At 53.7% G+C, this 21,059-nt stretch overlaps 9 protein-coding genes across 9 annotated transcripts; 5 read left to right on the top strand and 4 right to left on the bottom strand.

The window, feature by feature from the left end:
* Positions 1-110: 110 nt before the first annotated feature.
* J4E83_009687 (uncharacterized protein) lies at positions 111-2,679 on the bottom strand (the record flags this gene model as incomplete). Its single annotated transcript, XM_049336572.1, has 3 exons — positions 111-1,301; positions 1,574-2,322; positions 2,376-2,679. The coding sequence occupies 3 exons, from the start codon at positions 2,677-2,679 to the stop codon at positions 111-113; spliced, it is 2,244 nt and encodes a 747-aa protein (XP_049184353.1).
* A 361-nt stretch (positions 2,680-3,040) lies between these two features.
* J4E83_009686 (uncharacterized protein) lies at positions 3,041-3,939 on the top strand (the record flags this gene model as incomplete). Its single annotated transcript, XM_049336571.1, has 2 exons — positions 3,041-3,658; positions 3,706-3,939. 2 exons carry the CDS (start codon positions 3,041-3,043, stop codon positions 3,937-3,939), a joined length of 852 nt encoding a protein of 283 aa, XP_049184352.1.
* Positions 3,940-4,534: 595 nt separating this feature from the next.
* Positions 4,535-8,686, top strand: J4E83_009685 (uncharacterized protein; the record flags this gene model as incomplete). The annotated part of the gene is made up of 6 exons (XM_049336570.1): positions 4,535-4,895; positions 4,943-5,375; positions 5,426-5,608; positions 6,297-6,475; positions 6,524-6,801; positions 6,851-8,686. 6 exons carry the CDS (start codon positions 4,535-4,537, stop codon positions 8,684-8,686), a joined length of 3,270 nt encoding a protein of 1,089 aa, XP_049184351.1.
* Positions 8,687-8,827: 141 nt separating this feature from the next.
* On the bottom strand, positions 8,828-11,596 carry J4E83_009684 (uncharacterized protein; the record flags this gene model as incomplete). Its single annotated transcript, XM_049336569.1, has 1 exon — positions 8,828-11,596. The coding sequence occupies one exon, from the start codon at positions 11,594-11,596 to the stop codon at positions 8,828-8,830; it is 2,769 nt and encodes a 922-aa protein (XP_049184350.1).
* An 834-nt stretch (positions 11,597-12,430) lies between these two features.
* On the top strand, positions 12,431-13,995 carry J4E83_009683 (uncharacterized protein; the record flags this gene model as incomplete). Its single annotated transcript, XM_049336568.1, has 3 exons — positions 12,431-12,479; positions 12,539-12,988; positions 13,040-13,995. The coding sequence occupies 3 exons, from the start codon at positions 12,431-12,433 to the stop codon at positions 13,993-13,995; spliced, it is 1,455 nt and encodes a 484-aa protein (XP_049184349.1).
* A 683-nt stretch (positions 13,996-14,678) lies between these two features.
* On the top strand, positions 14,679-15,946 carry J4E83_009682 (uncharacterized protein; the record flags this gene model as incomplete). Its single annotated transcript, XM_049336567.1, has 4 exons — positions 14,679-14,700; positions 14,754-14,761; positions 15,035-15,321; positions 15,376-15,946. The coding sequence occupies 4 exons, from the start codon at positions 14,679-14,681 to the stop codon at positions 15,944-15,946; spliced, it is 888 nt and encodes a 295-aa protein (XP_049184348.1).
* A 663-nt stretch (positions 15,947-16,609) lies between these two features.
* On the bottom strand, positions 16,610-18,175 carry J4E83_009681 (uncharacterized protein; the record flags this gene model as incomplete). The annotated part of the gene is made up of 3 exons (XM_049336566.1): positions 16,610-16,663; positions 16,744-17,395; positions 17,568-18,175. 3 exons carry the CDS (start codon positions 18,173-18,175, stop codon positions 16,610-16,612), a joined length of 1,314 nt encoding a protein of 437 aa, XP_049184347.1.
* A 647-nt stretch (positions 18,176-18,822) lies between these two features.
* J4E83_009680 (uncharacterized protein) lies at positions 18,823-19,393 on the top strand (the record flags this gene model as incomplete). The annotated part of the gene is made up of 2 exons (XM_049336565.1): positions 18,823-19,044; positions 19,097-19,393. The coding sequence occupies 2 exons, from the start codon at positions 18,823-18,825 to the stop codon at positions 19,391-19,393; spliced, it is 519 nt and encodes a 172-aa protein (XP_049184346.1).
* Positions 19,394-20,506: 1,113 nt separating this feature from the next.
* Positions 20,507-20,949, bottom strand: J4E83_009679 (uncharacterized protein; the record flags this gene model as incomplete). Its single annotated transcript, XM_049336564.1, has 2 exons — positions 20,507-20,715; positions 20,769-20,949. The coding sequence occupies 2 exons, from the start codon at positions 20,947-20,949 to the stop codon at positions 20,507-20,509; spliced, it is 390 nt and encodes a 129-aa protein (XP_049184345.1).
* Between the last annotated feature and the right edge of the window lie 110 nt (positions 20,950-21,059).

Below are 21,059 nucleotides of genomic sequence, written 5' to 3'. Positions count from 1 at the left end.
GAATTAAGACTTCCACATCAGTTTCATATCGACGTCGTGGTGAAGCTTTTAGTAACGAAACGTGCACTATTCACCACCGCGACCCCAGCCGCAGAGACCCCTAGCGATTACTACCAGTCTGGATACATGAGCGGGTATGCAACCTCAAAGGGCTGTCTTGGTAGATGGTTCTCACCTGCAATCCATATTGGCTTAGACCCAAAGTCATACAGTAATTCGTTCTGGAACCCCAGTCGCTGTTCAAGGTGTAGGGTTTCACCATACAGGACTTCCCTACAAAAGCGAGGGAAATTCAAAGACCCGCCGAATCGGCTGATGTATATGGCAACAGGGAACTCTGGGGCAAACTTGCGCCTACATGCCAGAAATGCAGAGTATAGCCCTATGCGCTCTGGCTCACGTCTCAAAGGCAGCTGTATGCGGAGTCCCGCGTTTGTCATGTCGTAATTTGGCATCGGGTCTAGACGATCAATCAGACCGGGTGGATACTCGCATGGTTCGTAGCTTGCTCCGTTAGAGAAGCACGACACACTTGGCGCTAGCATGTCGCCGTTGACTGTCTCTGACTCCCAGGCGAAAAGAGAATGGTCAGTACTTGTCCGCAGGATCTCGAGTTGTAGTCGCCTGAAAGCGCTGCTTCTACCCTCTCCGTACAAAGTTGCCATATTCACACCAAAGATACCCATTAGGGAGTACGCTTCGTCTTCCGGTCGCGTTGTGACTCTGCTCGCCGCCCACGACATCTTCTCCGATACGCCCATAGCACTGATGGCTTCGCGGTCTCTCAGGACCTCCACATCAATGTTGGAGGCTATAGAGACTTGATGGCACGAATCAGCTTTTGTGCCGATCTTTTTCCAGCTCTTTGCGTAGAAAGTCAACTTGAGCGGGGCGATTAGCTCTTGCAGAGTCCACCCTCTTGAAAACCAAGCTGATCTGGAGAGAATTCGATCTTCACCGAGCTCCACATCGTCCAAGTATGCAATGCACCACGCTGAATTGGTGTAGTAACTGTACATCGAGTTGATGGCTTCTGATAGCTCGGCGCTGGAACTCTTGTCGATGCAGCAAGTATCGCTCCATAAATAGCTAAAACCGTGTTCAAGCGCAACACGGCACGCCATCTCAAGCTTCGCGTAACCCTTCTTGCTTCGTGCAACACTGCGGTCCGCGGATGCGATGTCATCGTATAGAACTTCTTGCCAACGCCATCGATGCGAAAGGATCGCGTATCGGGGTAAAATCTCTCCTCTAACCTCATGTAACGAGATCTGTAGGGTAGGATCGAGAGCATCATTGGACTCAATATAAAGGAGCCGCATTGGTCTGTGACTAGGGTCGCTAGTATGCGGATAATAATGTTTATAGGGTGGCACGCGTTTGTATCACTGAGAAGGTCGAGGCTGGGCAAGGGCAAGTGTGACGTGTCTTGTGCCTCTTAGCTAAGCGATTCGAGCTCATTGGACGCCTATACGAGACCAATGGCGGGCACACACGGCACGTACAACATGAAAACATCCCGACTAGACATAACAGTCCTCTTGTAGTCGCGTGAGCACTACGGTACTCTCACATCGAACTTCCCTGTAGCCTCCGGTTTCGAAAGCACCCAAAGTATACCCTCATCAACACACTGATCCCAATGCTCAGACGCCTTCAACGCTTTCCCAAAGCGCCTATGACCATGCGGAACGCCCTTGAACAGCGTAGTAGACGTCGGAACATTAGCCTCGGACAGCTTCTTCGCAAACAACAGCCCCTCATCGCGCAGCGGGTCCAAGCCAGCAATACCAAACACCGTAGGAGGGAAACCCTTGACCTCCTCTTCCGTCGCATTGACAACATTCATCTTCGTGTCTTTGAGATCTACATCCCCGATCTTCAGCAGCTTGGTAAAGAAGTCGATGGTTTTCTTCGGCAAAACCGGTGCATCTTCGTTCTCAACGTAGGATGAGGTTGAGGGGTTGAGTAGCTTGCCTGGCCCTTGATCGTAGGTAGCTGGGTGGGCGAGCATTGGGATGATTAGGATCTGGCCGGCTATTGTGGGTAAACCTGCGATGTCTTCGCTCTTTCCAAGGTGCTGCTCTAGAGTCAGGGAAGCAGCTAGGTTGCCGCCTGCTGAGATGCCGCCGACGAGGACTTGGGATGGATCGCCTCCGAGCATGTCGATGTTCTTGTGCAGCCAGACGAATGCGTCATGAGTGTCATTCCAGGCGGTTGGGAAGATGTGTTCTGGTGTATGGCGGTAGTTGACATTCAGCACCAGAGCCCCAGTCTTGATCGCGGTTTGCGCACACAGCGGGTCCTCGCTACTCAGCGATCCTGTCTTATCGTCAGCTAAAAGACCTTGATGCATCACAAGCCAAACGTGTTACCGAAGATGAAGCCTCCACCGTGGAAGTACAGGTATACAGGAAGCTTCTCGGATGCATCCTTCTTCACGGATCGATACGTTCGAGCTTCGATGGTTGAGCCATCGCGGGTCGGAATGGCGTGATCTTTGGTCTGGATATGTGGTGCGAACAATTGCTTCACCTCTGCAGAGCGTGCTTCTCGCTCAGAATTGACCGCATTACGCAGAATGATTGGATCCAACGAGATGTCGAAAGTCCGCACGGGCAGTGTCTTCTCCACTGCCAACCATTCTTCTGACGGTCCACCGTACTGAGAGAAGTCCATTGTCGATTTGATAAGAAAAGATTTGCTGCCTTGAGTGGAGGGCTTGAAGCGATATGTATCCGAGATGTAGCCAAACTTCGTACGAGCCTAGCATTGACGCGTCGAGTCCCCTTCGTCATATCTGCGCCCGGTCGCTAGCGTCACCCCGCAATGTGCCGAGGTCCTCACATGCATGCCACCAACACCACGTTTGCTTTTTTGGAGCTGCTTGTCGTCGGCGCACCATCATTAACCTAGTCGCTTCGATTCTGGTATGATTGGTTCGGAGATGACTATGTGCTCCTGCTTTTGAACTCGATGATCCAAATCGTCATCCGCAAACACCAGCCAGAAATAACGTCATATACCTGAGTCCAACAAGATGGCTACAGTGTCGTCTGAACCTCCACCACGCGGACTCAAAGGCAAAGTCGCGATCGTGACCGGAGCAGGTTGCGATGGTGATGGAATTGGGAACGGGCGTGCGATATCGATCATGCTCGCCGATGAGGGCTGCCATGTCCTCTGTTTGGATCTGAACATAGAGTGGGCTCAGAAGACTGCGGAAATGGCAGCGTCAAAAACACATCGCGGAAGAGCTATCGCGATTCAAGCAGATGTCACCAAGGCCAATGACTGCGAGGCTGCAGTAGCTCAAGCAATGCAAGAGTTCGGCAAGCTGGACATACTGGTGAACAACGTCGGTGTCAGCGGTGCATCAGGAACGGCTGTTGATGTCGACATGGAAGCTTGGGCGAAAGGACTTGAGATCAATGTGAGCAGTATGGTGCAGATGGCGAAGTACTGCATACCAGCTATGCAGAATAACGACGGCGAAACGAAAGGCAGCATCGTCAACATGGGCTCTGTCGCTGGACTGAAAGGCGGCACACCACATCTGTTGTATCCGACCAGCAAAGGCGCAGTGGTGAATATGACAAGGGCGATGGCTGCGCATCATGCAAACGATAGTATCAGGGTCAACTGTGTCTGTCCAGGCGTACGTTCTTCATAGCTGCGGAATAGTGAGATACTGACACGAGGCAGATGCTTTATACGCCCATGATGTATGCAGGCGGCATGAGCGAGGAAGCCCGAGAAGCTCGAAAGAAGAGAAGCTTGCTGGGTACAGAAGGCAATGGCTGGGACGCAGCATGCGCTGTGACTTTTCTGAGTTCAGATCATGCGAGATGGATAACGGGTGCGGTTTTGCCTGTCGATGCTGGCGCGACAGCTGCAGTGGGCATCGGAATGCCAAAGAGTGCCAGTGTCAATGGCTAGAGTATGGGGTAAATGGGGTTAGAAGGCAGGCAGGAGATGATGAGGTTTGGCGCAAAACGGGAAAGAACCTCGGCACATCGGCACCCGGCGGCTCATTGGCTTGCACCGGCGTCACAATGCAGCCCCAAAGTCCCGACACCTCTTCGTGTACTTCTCGCGACAACTACACAGCACTTTCATCCCCACATGGCATCAGTTGTACACACGTAGTATGAGTCTCGTAGTCTGTATGAGGAAGGCCCATGTGTGGGGCGGAGGGCTGCCCGATGCGCACACTCATTTGCACCAATCGGAGCCTTCCACAGACATTGAGCCCAGCGGTCCGCTCCTTTAGTCCTTTCTAGTTTTTGCGCTGCACCCCGGATTTCCGCTAGAGATATCTTGGCTTCTCAGCAATCATGGTGGTCATTCGTGGAAAGCCGGATGATCACAAAATGTAAGTCGTGGACGGAAGAACTGGGGTTGTGGCGTATACCTTCAATCTTGTTGCGGCTGAAGATCAAGTGCGATGTCAGATCTCTTATAAGTTGGATTGCTACGAACACATTGAAAGCCACCAGTCCGACTGCAGGTTTCATCCTCTATCTTTACCGCCATGAAGTTCCTCCAATCGCTCAGCACATGTGTGCTCGCACTCTCTTCCCTCGTCAGCGCAGCAAGCTTCAGCAACCCACTCAAGCAAAAGGATGGCTCAGACCCTCACATCGCTTACACCAATGGCTATTACTACATGATGACGACGACATGGACAAACCTTTCAATCACGAGAGCGAAGACGCTTGGAGGCTTGAAGCCAGGAGAGACAAAGGTTGTCTGGACCGACTCGAACCCTGACAGATGCTGCAACATGTGGGCCCCTGAGCTGCACTACCTCGATGGTGCATGGTACATCTACTATACTGCCGGCCGCAGTGGTACCGACAACCTGGATCTCCAGCGCCCTTATGTGCTCAAAGGTGAGAATGTTTCATCATGCAGATGATGAGTAATCTAACAGTCTTAGGTGGTGCGGACCCATTCGGCACATACACCTACCTCTCCCAATTGACCAGCGTATGGGGTATCGATGGCTCTATTGTCCGTTTCAGCAAATGGGGTAACTACTTTGCCTGGTCTTGCTTCTCCGGCGCCCTTCAGTCACTCTGCATCGCACCCATGACCTCGCCTGGCAAACTCGGTGCCACCAAGATCCTCTCTACACCTACTGAGTCGTGGGAAACCAATGGTAGCCCTGTGCAAGAAGGCCCAGTTGCTATGTACCACGGTGGCAAGACCTACATCGCTTACTCGGCAAGCTTCTGCTGGACACCCAACTACAGCTTGGGTCTGCTCACCTGGAATGGCTCGGGTGACCCGGCGCTCAGTGCGAGCTGGAAGAAGAGCGATGGGCCCGTCTTCACCAATGCCAACGGCAACTACGGGCCAGGTCACAACGGGTATGTTGACCAGTCGATACCGCGCGATATCCATGCTGACCACGATGTAGTTTCTTCACCAGTCCCGATGGCACAGAGATATGGAACGTTTACCACGCTACTGCTATTCAGACTGGCGCCTGCGACGGCAACAGGTACACGATGGCGCAGAAGGTCAACTGGAACGCTGATGGCACGCCGAACTTTGGAACCCCTATCAGGCCAGGCGCCACACTTGCTGGACCTTCTGGAGAGTAGATTGTCGATCGTAGTTGGCCTGCGATGGAAAATCTTCTTGTATATATTTGGCGTTGCGCATGGTTGAGATGTACTAAACTTTGTTCCATATCGAAATGTAGTCGGGCCACCGTTTGCGCAAACTGCTCGTACCACTCTTCGCATCATACCGCAAATCTGAGCAGCGATTGGAATGTGTGATCATCGTTGTTACCAGGACAACTCTACCAAGGATGAGTGGCCCCAAGCTTGGATCGAAGTCAGCGCATGTTACTGCATAAGAGTCGGTGATGGGGGCTGGGGACGGAATCGATAAACTGTGCTGACCGGGGCGGAGCCGAAGGCGCGCCGATCATCTGCCTTGCTGTGCACGATGCACGCCCTGGTGAAGGTGTAATATGCTTAATCTGGAAAATGAGCTCACGAAATGCCGATGTACGAGTAGATAACGTCGCTGGATGCGTACACAAGATGGCAGGTGAAGGTACAAGTGATAGTGTCGGATGACGTCGAGGATGCACGAGTCATGGAATCTGCAAGGTCCCGCACGTGCTAGCGCGTCCCGCGCCAACATGCGTCAGCTGCACCCCGGACTCCGCTTCTGGCCAACTCTATCGCCTCCGCCTCCCTCCGCTCTTCTTCTTCATCATCCATCATCACGGTGTTCAGCTGGCTGGCATCATCAATACTCTCATCAATCTCCAGCTCGATACTGCCAGCTCAGCTATTCAATATGGCTGCTGAGAAAACACCGCTCGTCGCGTCGGACGCGTCTGCTCCAGTGCAGCCAAGCCACGTGCAACGCTACTCCAAGCGTCAAGCGGTAGGAAGGCTGTTTGCCATCGCCGCCACAGCTACCCTCATACTCTATGGAATTCCGCAGGGTATGTGTATCGTCACCTTCAAATGATTCGCGACTAATTGATGTCCAGTCGACTATGAGCCGACCGGCGACTATCCAGAGGAGAGCGAGCTATGTCTGACTCCAGCTTGTGTGCATGCGGCCTCAGAGGTTCTCTATAACCTATCACCTCAGTACAAAGAGCTTGACCCATGCGATGACTTCGAAGAGCTCGTCTGCGGTGGCTGGAGAGACCGCCATGACTTGCGAGCTGACCAGGGTGATGCCTTTACCGGCACAATCATGTCGGAAAACTCACAGATGCTGCTTCGCCACATTCTCGAGGCTCCTTATCCCAAAGACTCCGAGGTATGTGCAACCTTACTATTTAGATCAATCCCAACTAACTCTTTTGTAGCATTCTTACTTCTCACCCATGCAGCTTATGTCAACTGCCAAATCCGCCGATGAGGAGAACTTTGACAAGATGAGAGCGGCTTACGATGCGTGCCTCAACGAAGACAAGATCAAGAGCATTGGCGCTGGGCCTTTGAAGCAGGTCCTTGACGAGATCAAGAAGACGTGCTCTGCCATTGCTTCGGACTCCAACTCGATCAAGGACACTATCCTTCTTCTGGCCAAGTACGGTATCACTGGTCTTGTTTCGACTGGTACCGGTGCCGACGATACCGACCCCGACACTGTTGTCGTGTCTGTTGGTGCCCCGTACAACTTCGGACTACCTTCCAAGGAGCGCTACGAAGACGAGAAACTCGTTGAGAAATACCGTGGTGTCGCTGTTGAAGTTCTCAGCGCGATATACCCCGACCAGGACAAAGCTGTATTTGAGGGTATCATTGATCTCGAAAAGAAACTCGCGGCAGCATCTCCAAGCGAAGAAGATCGCGAGGATGTCACGAAGTCTTACAACCCATTCTCGATAGACGATGCGGCTGCGATCGCTCCCGAAATCGAGCTGAAAGCGCTTCTCGCAGGTCAGGCCCCAGAAGGCAGCGACATCAAACGCGTCATTGTCACGACCCCGAACTATCTGAAGGAGCTGTCTGTAATCCTCGCAGCTACACCCGAGGATGTTCTTCAGGCCTACTTCATTTGGAAGGCCGTCCAGTCTCTCTCTGCTTACGTCGATGCGGATGCTGTTAAGCCATACCGTCGGTTCGTCAATGTCCTCGCAGGCAAAGACCCTGACTCCGCTCCTGAGCGATGGCGATCATGTGTCAGCCACGTCGATAACGGATTGGGCTGGATCTTGAGCCGCTTCTTCGTAGAGAAGGCCTTCTCCGCTGAGGCCAAGAAGTTTGGTGATACCATTATCACAGACATCAAGACCGAGTTCGCCAAGAAGCTGAACGCTGCTGAATGGATGGACAAGGATACTGCGAAGAAGGCTGTCGAGAAGGTGCACAACATCGTCCAGAAGATCGGCTACCCCACCAAGAGCCCGAACATCATGGACCCGCCTACGCTTGAGGAGTATTACGAGACCGTCAATGTTTCATCAGACGCATTCTTCGCCAATGCGCTTGCCATGCGTCGCTTTGAGGTTAAAGAAGAGTGGTCCGCCCTCGGAAAGCCTGTGGATCGCGATCAGTGGGATATGTCTGTCCCAACAGTGAACGCCTACTACAACCCTCCCGGCAACGAGATCGTCTTCCCTGCCGGTATCATGCAGTTCCCAGTCTTCGACGTCAACGTACCCGCGTACATGTCCTACGGTGCTTTCGGCTCCGTTGCTGGTCACGAACTCAGTCACGCTTTCGACAGCACTGGTCGTCACTACGACCAGAACGGCAACCTCACCGACTGGTGGTCAAACTCAACAGTAGAGGCCTTCGAGCAGAAGGTCAAATGCTTTGTTGACCAATACTCCAACTTCACCGTCCCCGGCCCCGACGACAAGCCTCTGCACGTCAACGGCAAGCTTACTCTTGGCGAGAACATTGCCGATGCCGGTGGTCTCTCTGCGTCTTTCCAGGCTTGGAAGCGCCGCTCGGCCGAGACGCCCAACCAGAACCTTCCTGGTCTAGACCACTTCTCGCAAGAGCAGATGTTCTTCGTTAGCTACAGCAACTGGTGGTGTGGTAAGACCCGTAAGGATACCGCCATCAACCGTGTGTACACCGATCCTCATGCACCTAAGTGGGCGCGTATTCTGGGTACCATGGCGAACTCGAGGGAGTTCAGGGAGAGCTTCCAATGCAAGGTGAAGGAGCCTACTTGCCAGCTTTGGTAGATGGTGACAAATTGGAATGTGCTGGCTTGTACGTGCGACTATTCTTCCAATATTATAGTAGCTTGCTGGCACATTCATGACATATGATGCCACACGATGCTTAATATTTACTAAACTATATATGCAATCTACAATGCAGTATTATGCCTGCAGAACCAACTCATACTTGCCCGGCTTAAGCGCTATCCTCATCCCCTTCCTCTCTACTTCATACCCACCCTCACCTAGTCTCCTTAAAACGACGCTACTCTCCTCTCTCGGCAACAGCAAATACCCCGTCGTGCTAGTCGGCACACTGATCTCCATCTTCACCTCCTCACCCCCACCACCATCAACCCTCCTCTCATACCTAACCTCAATCCCCCCATACGGACACTCCACCCTCCCCTCCACCACCCCAAATTCACTCCCCAACGGCGGCCTAACCCTCCACGTCCTGTACGCCTCCGTCTCCGCCTTTACCCCCAACACCCCCTCATAAAACCACTCATATATCGTTCCCAGCATATCATGACATTTGCTCCTACAGTTATCCTGCCAGAACTCATTCAACGTCGTTTCGCCCCGCCGTACAAACCGTAAATAACTTGGATGTTCTTCCTGGCGCGCCATCTCCAGGATTATGTCTGGCCGGTTTAGGTCGGAGAGTGTGTTGAAGAGGTATTTTAGGCCGATCTCGCCGGCTTGGATGCGGTGGCCTGCGGAGGCGCAGTCGGCGAGGAAGGCGGTTTGGATGTCGGTGGTGTGGGCGGCGGGGACAAGGTCGAACTGCAGGGCGAAGGCTTGAGCGACCATGTTGCGGTCGTGGGTTGGCGGGTTGTCGCGGGATGTGTAGAAGGCGTAGGGGTACTCTTTCTTATCTGTGATGAGGAGCCGCTCGTTGTACACGCGGTAGATGCGATCTGCCCATTCGCGGAACCGCTGCTCGGCATCTGGTTTGCCGAGTTCGTGCGCCATGCGTTGGATGTTGCGGAGGCAGCGGTAGTAGATTGCTGTTTCGATGTTGGCTTGGTTGTTGCCGAAGGCGATGTCGCGGCCCCAGTCGCCTAGACCGTGCTCGATGAGTCCGTCGTCTCGCTCTTTGGTCCTGATGTATTCCATGTAGCGGACGCAGGGGTCGAATAGCTTTTCGAAGACGTGGGTGGAGTCGTAGTAGAAGCGCAGTATCTCGGGGAGTAATGCGACGGCGCCGCCCCAGGTGATTGTGTCGTGTAGGGGGCCGCACATGTATCTGATCTCGGGTGCCATGGTTGGGCAAAGACCGTTTGGCTCTTGCGCGTCGACTATGTCATCGAGTATCTTGGAATAGAGTGACTCCATGTCCCGGATGTACTGCGTGGCTGGTGCGAGAAGGTGCGTTACTTCAAGCCAGCCAAACTTCTCTAGTTGAGGACAGTCAGTGTGGTAGCTGAAGAGGTTGCTGACGAATGACCAGTAACACATGTTGATGAGCTGATTGACATCTTCCTTATCCGTCTTCACGTAGCCGAGACGACGTGCGGCAGACGATACATGCCTGCTCACCAATGAGTGCACGACTGGTAGCCCTTGGCCCTCCTCTAGCGAAACACCCTCGACCTGGATGTAGCGTGCGCTTGTGAAGCAGAAGTCTGGTTCCCATGTTTCGACCCCCGTACCAGCAAGAGTGAACTTGCAGAACACGCCCGTCTCGAACTGCTTAAAGAGTGGATCGGGCATGAGTACCTTGCCATCCTCACCAATCGTCTCAGAGAAACGGACGATGACTTCCGAGCCTGCCGGACCGCTGACTTGTATCTTCACCATGGTTGTCATATTCTGGCCGAAGTCGAACATGACAACACCTGGCTCGACTGTCTTGGTCGATCGCGGTTCGAAGGTCTCATGCAACACGACGGGCGGTTGACTTTGGTACTTCAATTTCCCCCTTGGACCAGTCACGGGCGTCGCAGGCTTCCACTTCTCGTCCTCTGTGAAGCCCGGGGCATCCCATCCGATAGGATAGGCGCGCAAGTCTTTCGTTTCGGAAGAGTATATGTTTGCTAGTGTGGTCGCACTCTTACGGATACTCCAATCTGGGCCTGTAGTAACCGTCTCGTGGCTACGGTCGGGGTAGAACAGATGTAGCTCCATGAAGAAGCAAAGCTCATTGCCATACCGAACGTATGTGTTGTCCTCATAGCATGGCCAGAAGAAACGGTCGTCGCCCTGGTCACCCGCGTAGAAGCCATTGCCGAGATGCGCGCCTAGTACGTTCTCGCCCTGTTTCAGTATTTTGGACAAGTCGTATGCAACGAACTGCACGGTGCGATGGTAGTTCGTCCAGCCAGGATCGAGGACATGTCCGTTCGCCGCAGCAAGATCGCCATTACAGACGAAGTTGAAATGACCAAGACCCGATGCGAATGCAATGGCACGAGACGGCTTCCGATCGAGATGTAGCGCCTTGCGTACATAGAGCGGCTTGTCTCCATTATCGCCGATCCAGACGCCCTTCCATCGATTCGGCTCATCTTCAAACCATGTACGGAAGATGAGGCTGGTGTGTGGCATGTAGGTCTGGTTCATGCTGTATGGTGGCAGTAGCCCAGAACATCTGGGGTATGCAGTGAAGAACTCGTTTGCTCTGCCAACCGTGACCGTACCATCAGAGTCCCATACCGTGACTCTCCAGTAGTGGAAGGTAGCCGATTCGAAACCTCCGTCAGGTGCACATACTATATTGCGTTGCCTATCGCTTTCCACCTTTCCGGAGTTCCATACTGTTTTGTCCCACAATCCTGGTGTCGTGAAGACTTCAACGCGATACGCTATTTGCTGGCTGTCTTCGCGATCTGAAATGAGGACCCAAAAGAAGCGGATGTCGTCTGTGTCGATGCCGAGCGCCTCGTGGAAGCCGTGTATTCCGCATCGCGTGACTTCTAAGACCATACTGAGCGACTGCGGAACTGAGATGGCTTGCGTTCGTAAGGTTGGCTTGCTTGAGCAACCAAAATGTCGTGCAGCATAGATTATCGGAAAGGTGGAGGGTTGGTGGCTGTTACTGCGAGAGGGTTCAACTAATCATTTACATCTTCAGCTCATCAGTCAGAGTACGCGTCGTAACAACACGCTGCGAAGTTCGGGTGAATTGGCTGCGAGACCACCGACCGATAGCCTGTTAGGCGTGACATGAGTGTTTGGCACGGTCTTATCCCGACGTGGTCCCGAAGTGGAGACACGCGTCCGGCAGTCTGATTCGACAGCGAGCGCGAATGCGGGGACCCCACCAAGACATTGCAGCTTGGCCTACAGTTTGATCTTAACTCCCGACCCGTAGCGCAGGGCCTTACCATTCGTAACAATCCTTCTCCGACATTTTGACTAATGGCGAGCATGACCTCTAGCATAGTAGCAAAAGCTCAACATAGGTATCGTACCTAACTGATAGTAGTTGCAAGCTTTAGAACTCGAAGTACTGATGAAACCACGTAGAGGGCAACATCATGTATGAGCTAGGAACTTTTGCGAGATATATGCTGTTGTTCCATCTAGCCCGAGCTTTCGCGATGGCAGTAGAGCGCGACAAGCATTCTAGGCCCCTTGTACAGTCTCCATGATCCGTGCATGGACACATGCGCGTGTCAGCCAATGCTGGCTTCGGGGCAGTAGAGTCCGGGGTAACAAGGGACGCGAAATGGAACCACAGTCCGTTGATACATAAGCCGTGGTGTCGCATGGCGACAGATCCACTTCCCCACACTCTATCTCACATCATCGCTCAAGATGGGAGTCGCTGTCACGGTCTTTAGCGCAATCTTTCTGGCGACTGGAGGTAGGGTTCCCACCTGGCAAGCGCACGAGCTCACAAGCTGTGTACTGATTCATCTACAGGTTTCCTTTTCGGATATGACTCTGGTATCATCACCTCTACCATCGCCCTTCCTACCTTCAAAGAGTACTTTAACGACCCTTCGGACGATGTCGTCGGTGGTATTGTGTCCGCCTTTCAAGGTGGTGCCATCGCCGGGACCATCTTCAACATGTTGTTCGCGGATGTGCTAGGCCGTCGCTGGACTATCTTCGTAGGAGCGGTCATCTCCATTCTGGGCAGTTCTCTTCAAGCAGGGGCTGTGAACATGGCTATGCTCATCATCGGTCGCTTCATCGGCGGAGTCGCAGTAGGTCAGCTCACTTCGACCATCCCTATGTACGCCGGTGAGCTGTCCGAGGCGAGATACCGCGGCACTCTCTCTGGTTTGCTGCAGTGGATGCTGAGCTGGGGATTCTTCGTCGCTCAATGGCTCGGCTATGGCTGCTCCTTCAACAGCACTCAGTTCTCATGTAAGTCGACCTAGACATAAGCCGCTGTCTTTTCCTGCTAACATGTCTCAGGGCGCTTTCCTCTCGCATTCCAGAATGTACCCGGTCTCGTGTTGCTTGCAGGCATTTTCTTCCTGCAGGAGTCTCCCCGTTGGCTCATGGAAAAGGATCGACATGAAGACGCCATGGCCTCGCTCAACAAGCTCCGAAGGGGCCACGACGCTGAGACAATCGATCTAGAATTCCGCGAAATCCGTGATGTCATCATCGCAGACCGTGCTCTGGGCAATATTAGCTGGCTCTCGATCATTACGAAAACCTCTTGGCGCAAGCGTCTTTTGCTGGGTTGTGGTGTGCAAGCATTCGGTCCGCTTTCCGGTATCAACGTTATCAACTACTACGGCCCGCGCATCTACGAGATCCTCGGGATATCGACACAGGAGTCGCTCATGATCATTGGTATCAGCGGTGCTCTCTCAATCGTGTGGTGTACCATCGGACTGGCACTAGTCGACAAGTTTGGACGTATCAAGCCCCTTCTCATATCGGCAGCGGGCTTAGCGGCTGCTCTTCTCGTCAACGCAGTACAAGGGCAATACTTCGACCCCAACAATGGCGCGCAGCTGCGCAGTATGGTGGCCATGAACTTCCTCTTCTCCTTCTTTTACACACCTCTTGGCATCATCTCGTGGGTTTACCCTGCAGAGATTTTCCCCATCGAATGCCGCGCCCTTGGCAACGCGATCACGACTTTCACAAACTGGGTTGTGAACCTCATATTCGCCCAGTTCTCTCCCCAAGCACTCAGCACGATTGAGTTCAAGTACTTTTACGTCTTCTTCTGCTTCAACATCGTTGCCTTTTTGTGCTATTGGTTCTTCTATCCGGAGACCAAAGGCAAGACCTTGGAACAGATGGACGAGCTGTTTGGCGATCAATTGGTACCGCATGCATTGCAAGATCCGGCAGCGGCATCGGCGGCTATGGAAAAGGATGAGAAGCTCCACGCGGAGATGGCGGTCGTTTGATTGCCATTCGATGCGGCTGGTGTTGGTGTTGAGCAGAAGGAATGTCAAAGGGAAGCTGCAGGTGGCGTTGTTGGAAGGTCAACCTGTGATACGTGCGCGGTGTTTATAGCGACTTATAATCATATATGATGTGAGACCTTCCGAAATGCAATGTGACGTGTACAGACGGAACGTATGAGCATATTTGTGCCTCATGAGGAACGACAACAATTGGGTTGGCGCAGGCAGGATGTCGATGCAAGCCCTGGAGAAGGCGGAAAGCACATGTGCAGCCGGGACGAGCTAGTAGGTAAGAGGAAAGGCGTTGTGCGTCATTGACCCCTAGGCCTCATCCCCGGCGACAGTCTCGGCCGCGAAGTAATCCCCGCCGGCCGCCGCATCCTCGAAGCCCTTCCCTTTCCAACAAATCACGAACAGACCCCATCGTCACTGCCAAAATCGCGCCCGGCTTCCCCAAACACTGCTGCGAGCAAGACAAGCCACTCGTGACTACCAAAATACATAACCACCACATACGCAAAAGGTACTCCTCACACTCCCCAAACGCTGCACCCTCAATCTCCCAAACCCCCGTTTGAGCAAGTAGTCCCCTCGGAAAGTGCAAACCACCAGTGACCCAGACCCTTCCGCGAACGCCAATCCGGCACTCCCACGCCACCGTGAGCAGAAAGCTACTGGATTCAATGAAGGTCATAGCGTGGAGAGGTAGGTAGATAAATTTAAATAGTTGTCATTCTTCCCAGGCAGTTAATCAATAGATCAGTTCGTAATCTCAACAAAGGCACCTCCAACCCAGATGCAGCCAATGTAGACGCCTCAAACCCACTTCGATACTAACTTGTTTCCTTAACAACACACTACCAATCTACAACACAACCTTCACTAAGCCCTCCATCCCTCACCAGGCTCTCCTTCCTTTATCGGGCTCTCCTTCCTTTATTGGGCTCTCCTTCCCTCACCAAGCTCTCCTTCCCTCACCAAGCTCTTCTTCCCTCACCAAGCTCTCCTTCCCTCACCAATCTCTCTATACTCGACCCAGCCCTTCACACCATCCATCACTTCTCCCCCATACATTTCAGCAACAATTCTCATCTCCAACCATCCCACGTGCTACAATGAGCTCGTTGACTGGATCGAATGCTTCGGAAAGGACGTCCCAGTCCTTAGCCCCTCGCCGAACGCCCGTTACCGAACAGTCGAGGCATCTGGAAAAACGACCAAAGATGCCAAAGCACCAGGCACCCTAGAAGTCACCCCAGTCGATCCTCTCATAGCGCAAGCCGATGCTATCCTCAACGAACTCCAGCGGACGGAACTTGGCACCAGGTCGATGCTCTCAACCTGACCTCAGCTCGGTCAGAACTCTGAAGGCGACGTCAGCAACACCATCTTCCTGTATGTCATCGCGCCGATCATCGAGTTCTTGAATCACAAGTACGGAGACACCTTGGAGTACACGACAGAGCTGAGCCGTAGCATCGAAAAGGAGGATCAGGTGAACGCCAAGGCGCATAACGGTGTGCGTTTTGACGCCGTCTTCCTCAAGCGCCAAGGCGGGGGGGTGATCGCACTACTCGACTTCAAGAGGAAGGAGTACCTAGTGTCCAGGGATTTTGAGGGGGCGCTGGTTGAAGAGAAAGGCTCGAGCCCAGATGGACTTCTCACACGCAACGGCGCCATATTCACAAAACAAATCTCAGCCTACGCAGTCAAAAGCGGGTGCAAACACGTCGCCCTCTTTAACTGGGACCATTTGCTCTTGTTTGACTTCTTCCAAGTCGAGAAAAAGAGTAACATGGAGAGGTTTATTGGGAAGAAGGCGAGGCTGACCTGGGTGGTAGAGAGGGAGGAATTGCAAGGGAAGCACATGAAACAGCACTTCATCAGGAAAGCCTTGTTGGGTTGGCTTCTCCGAGCCTTTGAGGACACTGATATGACTCCAGCTAGCTGAGGTTGGCGTCTTGTTCGGTCATGTTTGGGGTTCTTTCTTCTTCTCGGTCTATAGTCTTCTTAATGTTTGGGGTTCTGGCGATGGATGGGTAGCATTAGAAACTTCCAAGATTCAATTCATCACTCTTACACTCAACGGATAATGAGCTCGGCGCTCACAGCGCCAACTACCTGATACCTTACTATTACATCTTCAACTCCATTTCCCGCTTTACCCCCTCTCATCTCACGCCTTCCCCCACATCACATCTCACCACCAGATCTGCAAAGCATAACACTGCATACTCATGATCAACTCATAATCGTCGCAGATAGATATATACACCAGGAAATGCTACCACTATGGGGTATTGAACCATACGAAAACCAAAAAAAGTAGCCCGTAAACTCGTGAATAGCCCGCTTTAGTATGCTCTGCCAGAACACGCCTTGGAAACTCCTGATAACAAACACCCTACGCATAGCCCTAGAGACCAAAAGCACTTCGTACGATCCCTGAAAAAAAGGTAGCCAAAGCACAACGCCGAAGCCAGAGCCGAAGCTCGTCCATCTTTTTCCATCCTCCCTCCCATCCTCTCCGCCTCCCACACGCCAGACCTCCATCTCTTCCACTCCACCCACCATTCCCTCACACCACGCGCAAACCCTTCACTACCACCCCCATCTAATAAACCTCCCCATGCTCCTCCTTCGGCTTATACATAATCGTCGTCAAAAACTATCCACACATTAGCATCATCATCCACATCCTCATCCCCATCATCCCCTTACCCCAACAAACACGTAAATTCCACATACCTTCTGTTTATACCTCGTAGTAGCACTAGTAGCCAATATATTATCCTTAATACTACTCGTCGCCAGATGATTCAGCACAGTATGATTCGGATGAATCAACACACTGCTATCATCCTTCATCGGCGTGGTTCCGTTCAATATGCTCTTGCCCAGAAACCCGGGGAGGGAGGGCGGCGCAGGCAGGTTATTCGTCATGGCGTTTGCGCGTGCGAAACGGGATGATTCCTCAGGCGCATCGAGATCGAGGAGGTAGCGGGGGATGTTTTGGTGGTATTTCTTTGTTGGTTCTGGGACGGGGGGTTTGGCGGGTTCGATTGGGGGTGCGGTGATGGAGGCGGGGTCTAGATCCGGGGTGGGGGGAAGGATTTGGGGCGGGTACATGCCGGCTGGGGCTTCGCGTTCTTGGACGGGGGTTGCGGCATCGAGGGGGTCGGTGGCTGCGGCGGTGTCTTTGGCTGGGGGGCTGGCGGGGAGGGGGGTGAGTTCTGGGTAGGGGACTTCGATGTAGTTTACGAGGATGTTGGTGTAGTCTACGGCGGTGGGGAGCTTGTCGCTTGTGCGCATGTCGTTGTCGACGAGGAAGGTGAGGTGGTGGGTTCCTGGGGTGACGGAGACGTAGGCGGAGAGGGCATCTTTTTTCTTGCTGGGGCCGCTGGGAGATGTTAGTACTGTCGGTGTGTGGTGTAACCTCGAAGGCGGCAGATGCAGAATCGAGTTCGAGGCGCAACCCTCGTATACGTGTGCCTGCATCCACCGTTCTAGCCAGGCGCATGACTGTCCCACCAATCATGCCTGAGACACCCCAAGAAAACGAAACAACTTACTTCCTATGCAACTTATATTTCCGATTCCACCCCGCAAAAGTGCCCGTCACATAAACCCTCTCCCCACTCCCCTCCCACTCAATCAGCGTCGGCACAGTCGGCCTCCCCTGCCCGGGCCCCTTGAACTCCTCGCCCAGATCCTCATCATCCGCCGTTGTCGTACTCAGCATAGAGCTTCTGCGCGGCAACATGCCATCGGCATCGCTCTCGTGGACAGGCGTCCATATCTCTTGAGGCGAGATGATGGGGCTGCCGGGGGTGTGTACTTCTTCTTCTATGGGGAGGGGCAGGCGCGGGGGGCGCGAGAATTGGGATGCGGGAGGGAGGTAGTCGGAGGCGGAGGCTGGGTCGAGGGAGGAGGGAATGGCGGAGGAGAGGGGTGGGGAGGAGGTTGATGCGAGGGTGGAGGGGACGTCGACGGGGGCGGTGGGCGAGGGCGCGCGGGGTGAGGTTTCTGTCGAGGGCGCTGGGTCCATGGGCGCTGCATCGGGTACAGGCGCTGGTTGCGGGGGAGTGGCATCGCGGGAGGCGGCATGGCCCTGCTTGTCCTTGTCCTTGTCGCTGCTGCGGAAGTGGGCGCCCTTCTGGCTGCTCTGCTCGTTGCCCATGGTGGCGGCGGCGTCGTGGTGGGCGCTGTGGTTGCGGGCCTGGGTGTTGTTGTAGTGGTCCTGGGCGGCCTGCAGCTGCGAGGTAATGGCCCTGGTGCTAGTTCCCACGGTTTGCGCTCTCCCACGCGAGATGGGGCGGGCCGACGTGGGATGGCTCTCAGCGTCGACGAGGCTCACGCTGGGAGCCGCGGGGGCTTTGGCCGCACTCAGCGCCTGGATCGACTCGCGGCGGCGGGCGCTGTGGTGCTGGCTGTGTGGCGGGTGAAGGTGCGGCAGGTGGTGGTGGTGTTGGGGTCGCTCGTGCCCGTGGCCGCCGCTGGGATTGCCGTGCCCGTGGCCATGTGATGCAGTCACGTTGTTGGTGGGCGAGGCCGGGTTCGACGTCGGCGTCGTCGACCGCGAATTCTGGTTCCCCATGGATACGCCCGCTGGATGTGCACGAGGGCGACGTTACAGGACTGAAGCTGGAGCTGGCCCCGGCCGCTGGATTGCATGCAGCGCCTCACAGGGATTAGCATTTCCATGGCTGCACCCATCGCCGATAGCTCAATGCACGAGCCAATGACACCTATCGTGGGGCAGTCGGCCCTGTATCGTGAGTCGCGCCCGTCCACCACCAACGCGTCAACACATCTGCCCGCGCGGATATGGACGCGAGCACCATCTTCTCAGTCGTCGTACGCATCGCTGTGCAGCTGGCACACGTGATTTGGTTTCCCATCAACAAACTCATCAATCTCGTCGTCATCCTATTACTTCCATTCTACAACGTCATCACATTCGTCCTGCTACCCTTCATCCACCTCGGGCAGTCTTTCATCAGAGTGTTATCAATCCCATTTAGCGTCAAGTGGTTGGAGAGGATAGAGGTATTCAATCTTGATCCATTGCGCATAATCTTTGCCATGCTAATCTACAAAGACGCTATACGTCTACTTCGGAACAGCCAGCCTCATAGGATGCATCACCGGCACCATCATCTTTGTCATCTTCAGATTTCTGTCATCAACTCTTAAAATCGACGCACCCATCGTGCCCAAGGAGACTGAACAGGGAAGAACAGCCGCCGAGTACAGGGCTGCGCGGCGTGTGAAGAGGGAGGAACCCATTGACCATTCACCGAGTGCGACGCCCGTGGTGTTGAAAAAGGTTGCTGGGCCTCGCAGGCGGGGTCTGCTCTCACAAGCCATCATCGAAGAAGAGGACTCCGACTTTTGACCTCATCCAGCCTGGTCAGACGATATCGTTGGGGACAGATACCAGAGTAGAATGACCAGAGTCTCTCCATTGTGAATCCGAACGTATGCTGGGGCTCCGATGAAGCGTGTTCGATGTGTGATATTTGCTGAGACCTAGCCTGCTTGGAGTCTTTCCCTCGTCAACCTTGTCTGCATCATCCGAAAAGAGGTTCAAGGAAAGGTCCGACATTGAAATTTTCTTTCGCATCGGAGGCTGTGCTGCAGGTCGTGGAACTTGCGGACACGTGTTTTGACGTGCCGATGGCCTACAGCATGTCAGCTACGAGTAGATGAAAGGCTCATTACTCACGCTGCAGAACCGCCCTCTTTCTCGTCGGTACCAGCCAATGTGAGCCAGTGCAATACCACAGCAGCCCACGTGACTGTTGACATTCGGTTAGCCAGATTCACAACAAGCTGGTGGTGAAAGTACCATCCAACGTGCAAATCGTATAGCAGACCTGTCGCCACCAGAACACGTCAGTGAATGCCTTCATGTTCAGTCAGAGCTCAACGGACAAAGGCCAGTTCGTTTCCCTGCAGGATGCACAGAGAGGCAAGATTTGCGCCAGTCGGCACGATAACAATGACTGTTCCCCAAAACGTCTTCCACAGTAGAGTCTCAACTTTCTTTGCCATGACTTCGTTTGATCGATGAAGGTTCGGCGTGGCTTTATTCTTTGTCTGACTACAAATATTGCCGATCCACAGCGCTAAACGGCTCGGGAAACTGGCGCTCGAGGTCTGGCCGCCTCTGACCAAAGGGCTCAAGAGGTAAACAAACACAAGCGTGAGGTAGACGTTGATGACAATATCGCATGTCAAGAGCGGGATGCCCGTGTATCGCTTGACACCAATGCGGCAACGTCCATCGTCGGAGATCCAGAACACCGGTAGGATGAACGCGACACATCCAATGGTACCGAGGCTCACTACGATGCCAATTGTGCTGTATAGCCATAACGGATCACGATAGCGCGTCATGTAAGGTGCTCGTAGGGCGTGCGCTCGCTCGACGAGAAAGAGATACCTACCCACCAAGCCGGGAATTAGTTTTTCCAATCCATCCATGATCTCTCTAAGAGGGACCGCCTCACATGCTCACTTTACTGCCGGCATAGAAGACGATGCACAGCCTCATGGCGACCTTGCAGACAGCGTTTGTTCCTAGCCCTAGGCCGTTGTTTACGACTGCCGCCGAGAAAGCGAAGCCAATCGAGAGGAAGTAGAGGATGAAGACGTAGACCTGGGTCAAGGTTATGCGATTGAAGGGCTGGCGGTCAAGTATTCGAACGCGATATCCTGTTCTTGTCAGTTGTACGTTGCATCTAGATGAAGCGAGCAGTCTTGCGTACCAAGTAGCCCAGATAGCAGGATGACGCAGAACTTGGAAGTTACAACAAATGATGTACGTGGTCCAGGCGGTTCACCAGGATAAACATCCGCTCTGTCTGGCAATGTAGGCTTATCGTTCGAGATGGCCGCGGACATGACCGCGGCTACTAGCAACGTCCATAGTCCGAGTGGGATCAGCATCGTGGTAGGGGTTGTTGTGCAGAATACCGGCTTAACGGAAGCTCAAGTAAGAGGTTAAGTTGGTGACATGGCTAGGAGGTACTGATAGGTCGTAGGGCGTTGTTCGGCAT

Source organism: Alternaria metachromatica (genome assembly GCF_023757995.1).
Source record: "Alternaria metachromatica strain BMP 0045 chromosome Unknown scaffold_35, whole genome shotgun sequence".
NCBI lineage: Eukaryota > Fungi > Ascomycota > Dothideomycetes > Pleosporales > Pleosporaceae > Alternaria > Alternaria metachromatica.
Note: the sequence above shows the minus strand (reverse complement) of the source record. Positions and strands in the feature narration are given on the sequence as shown.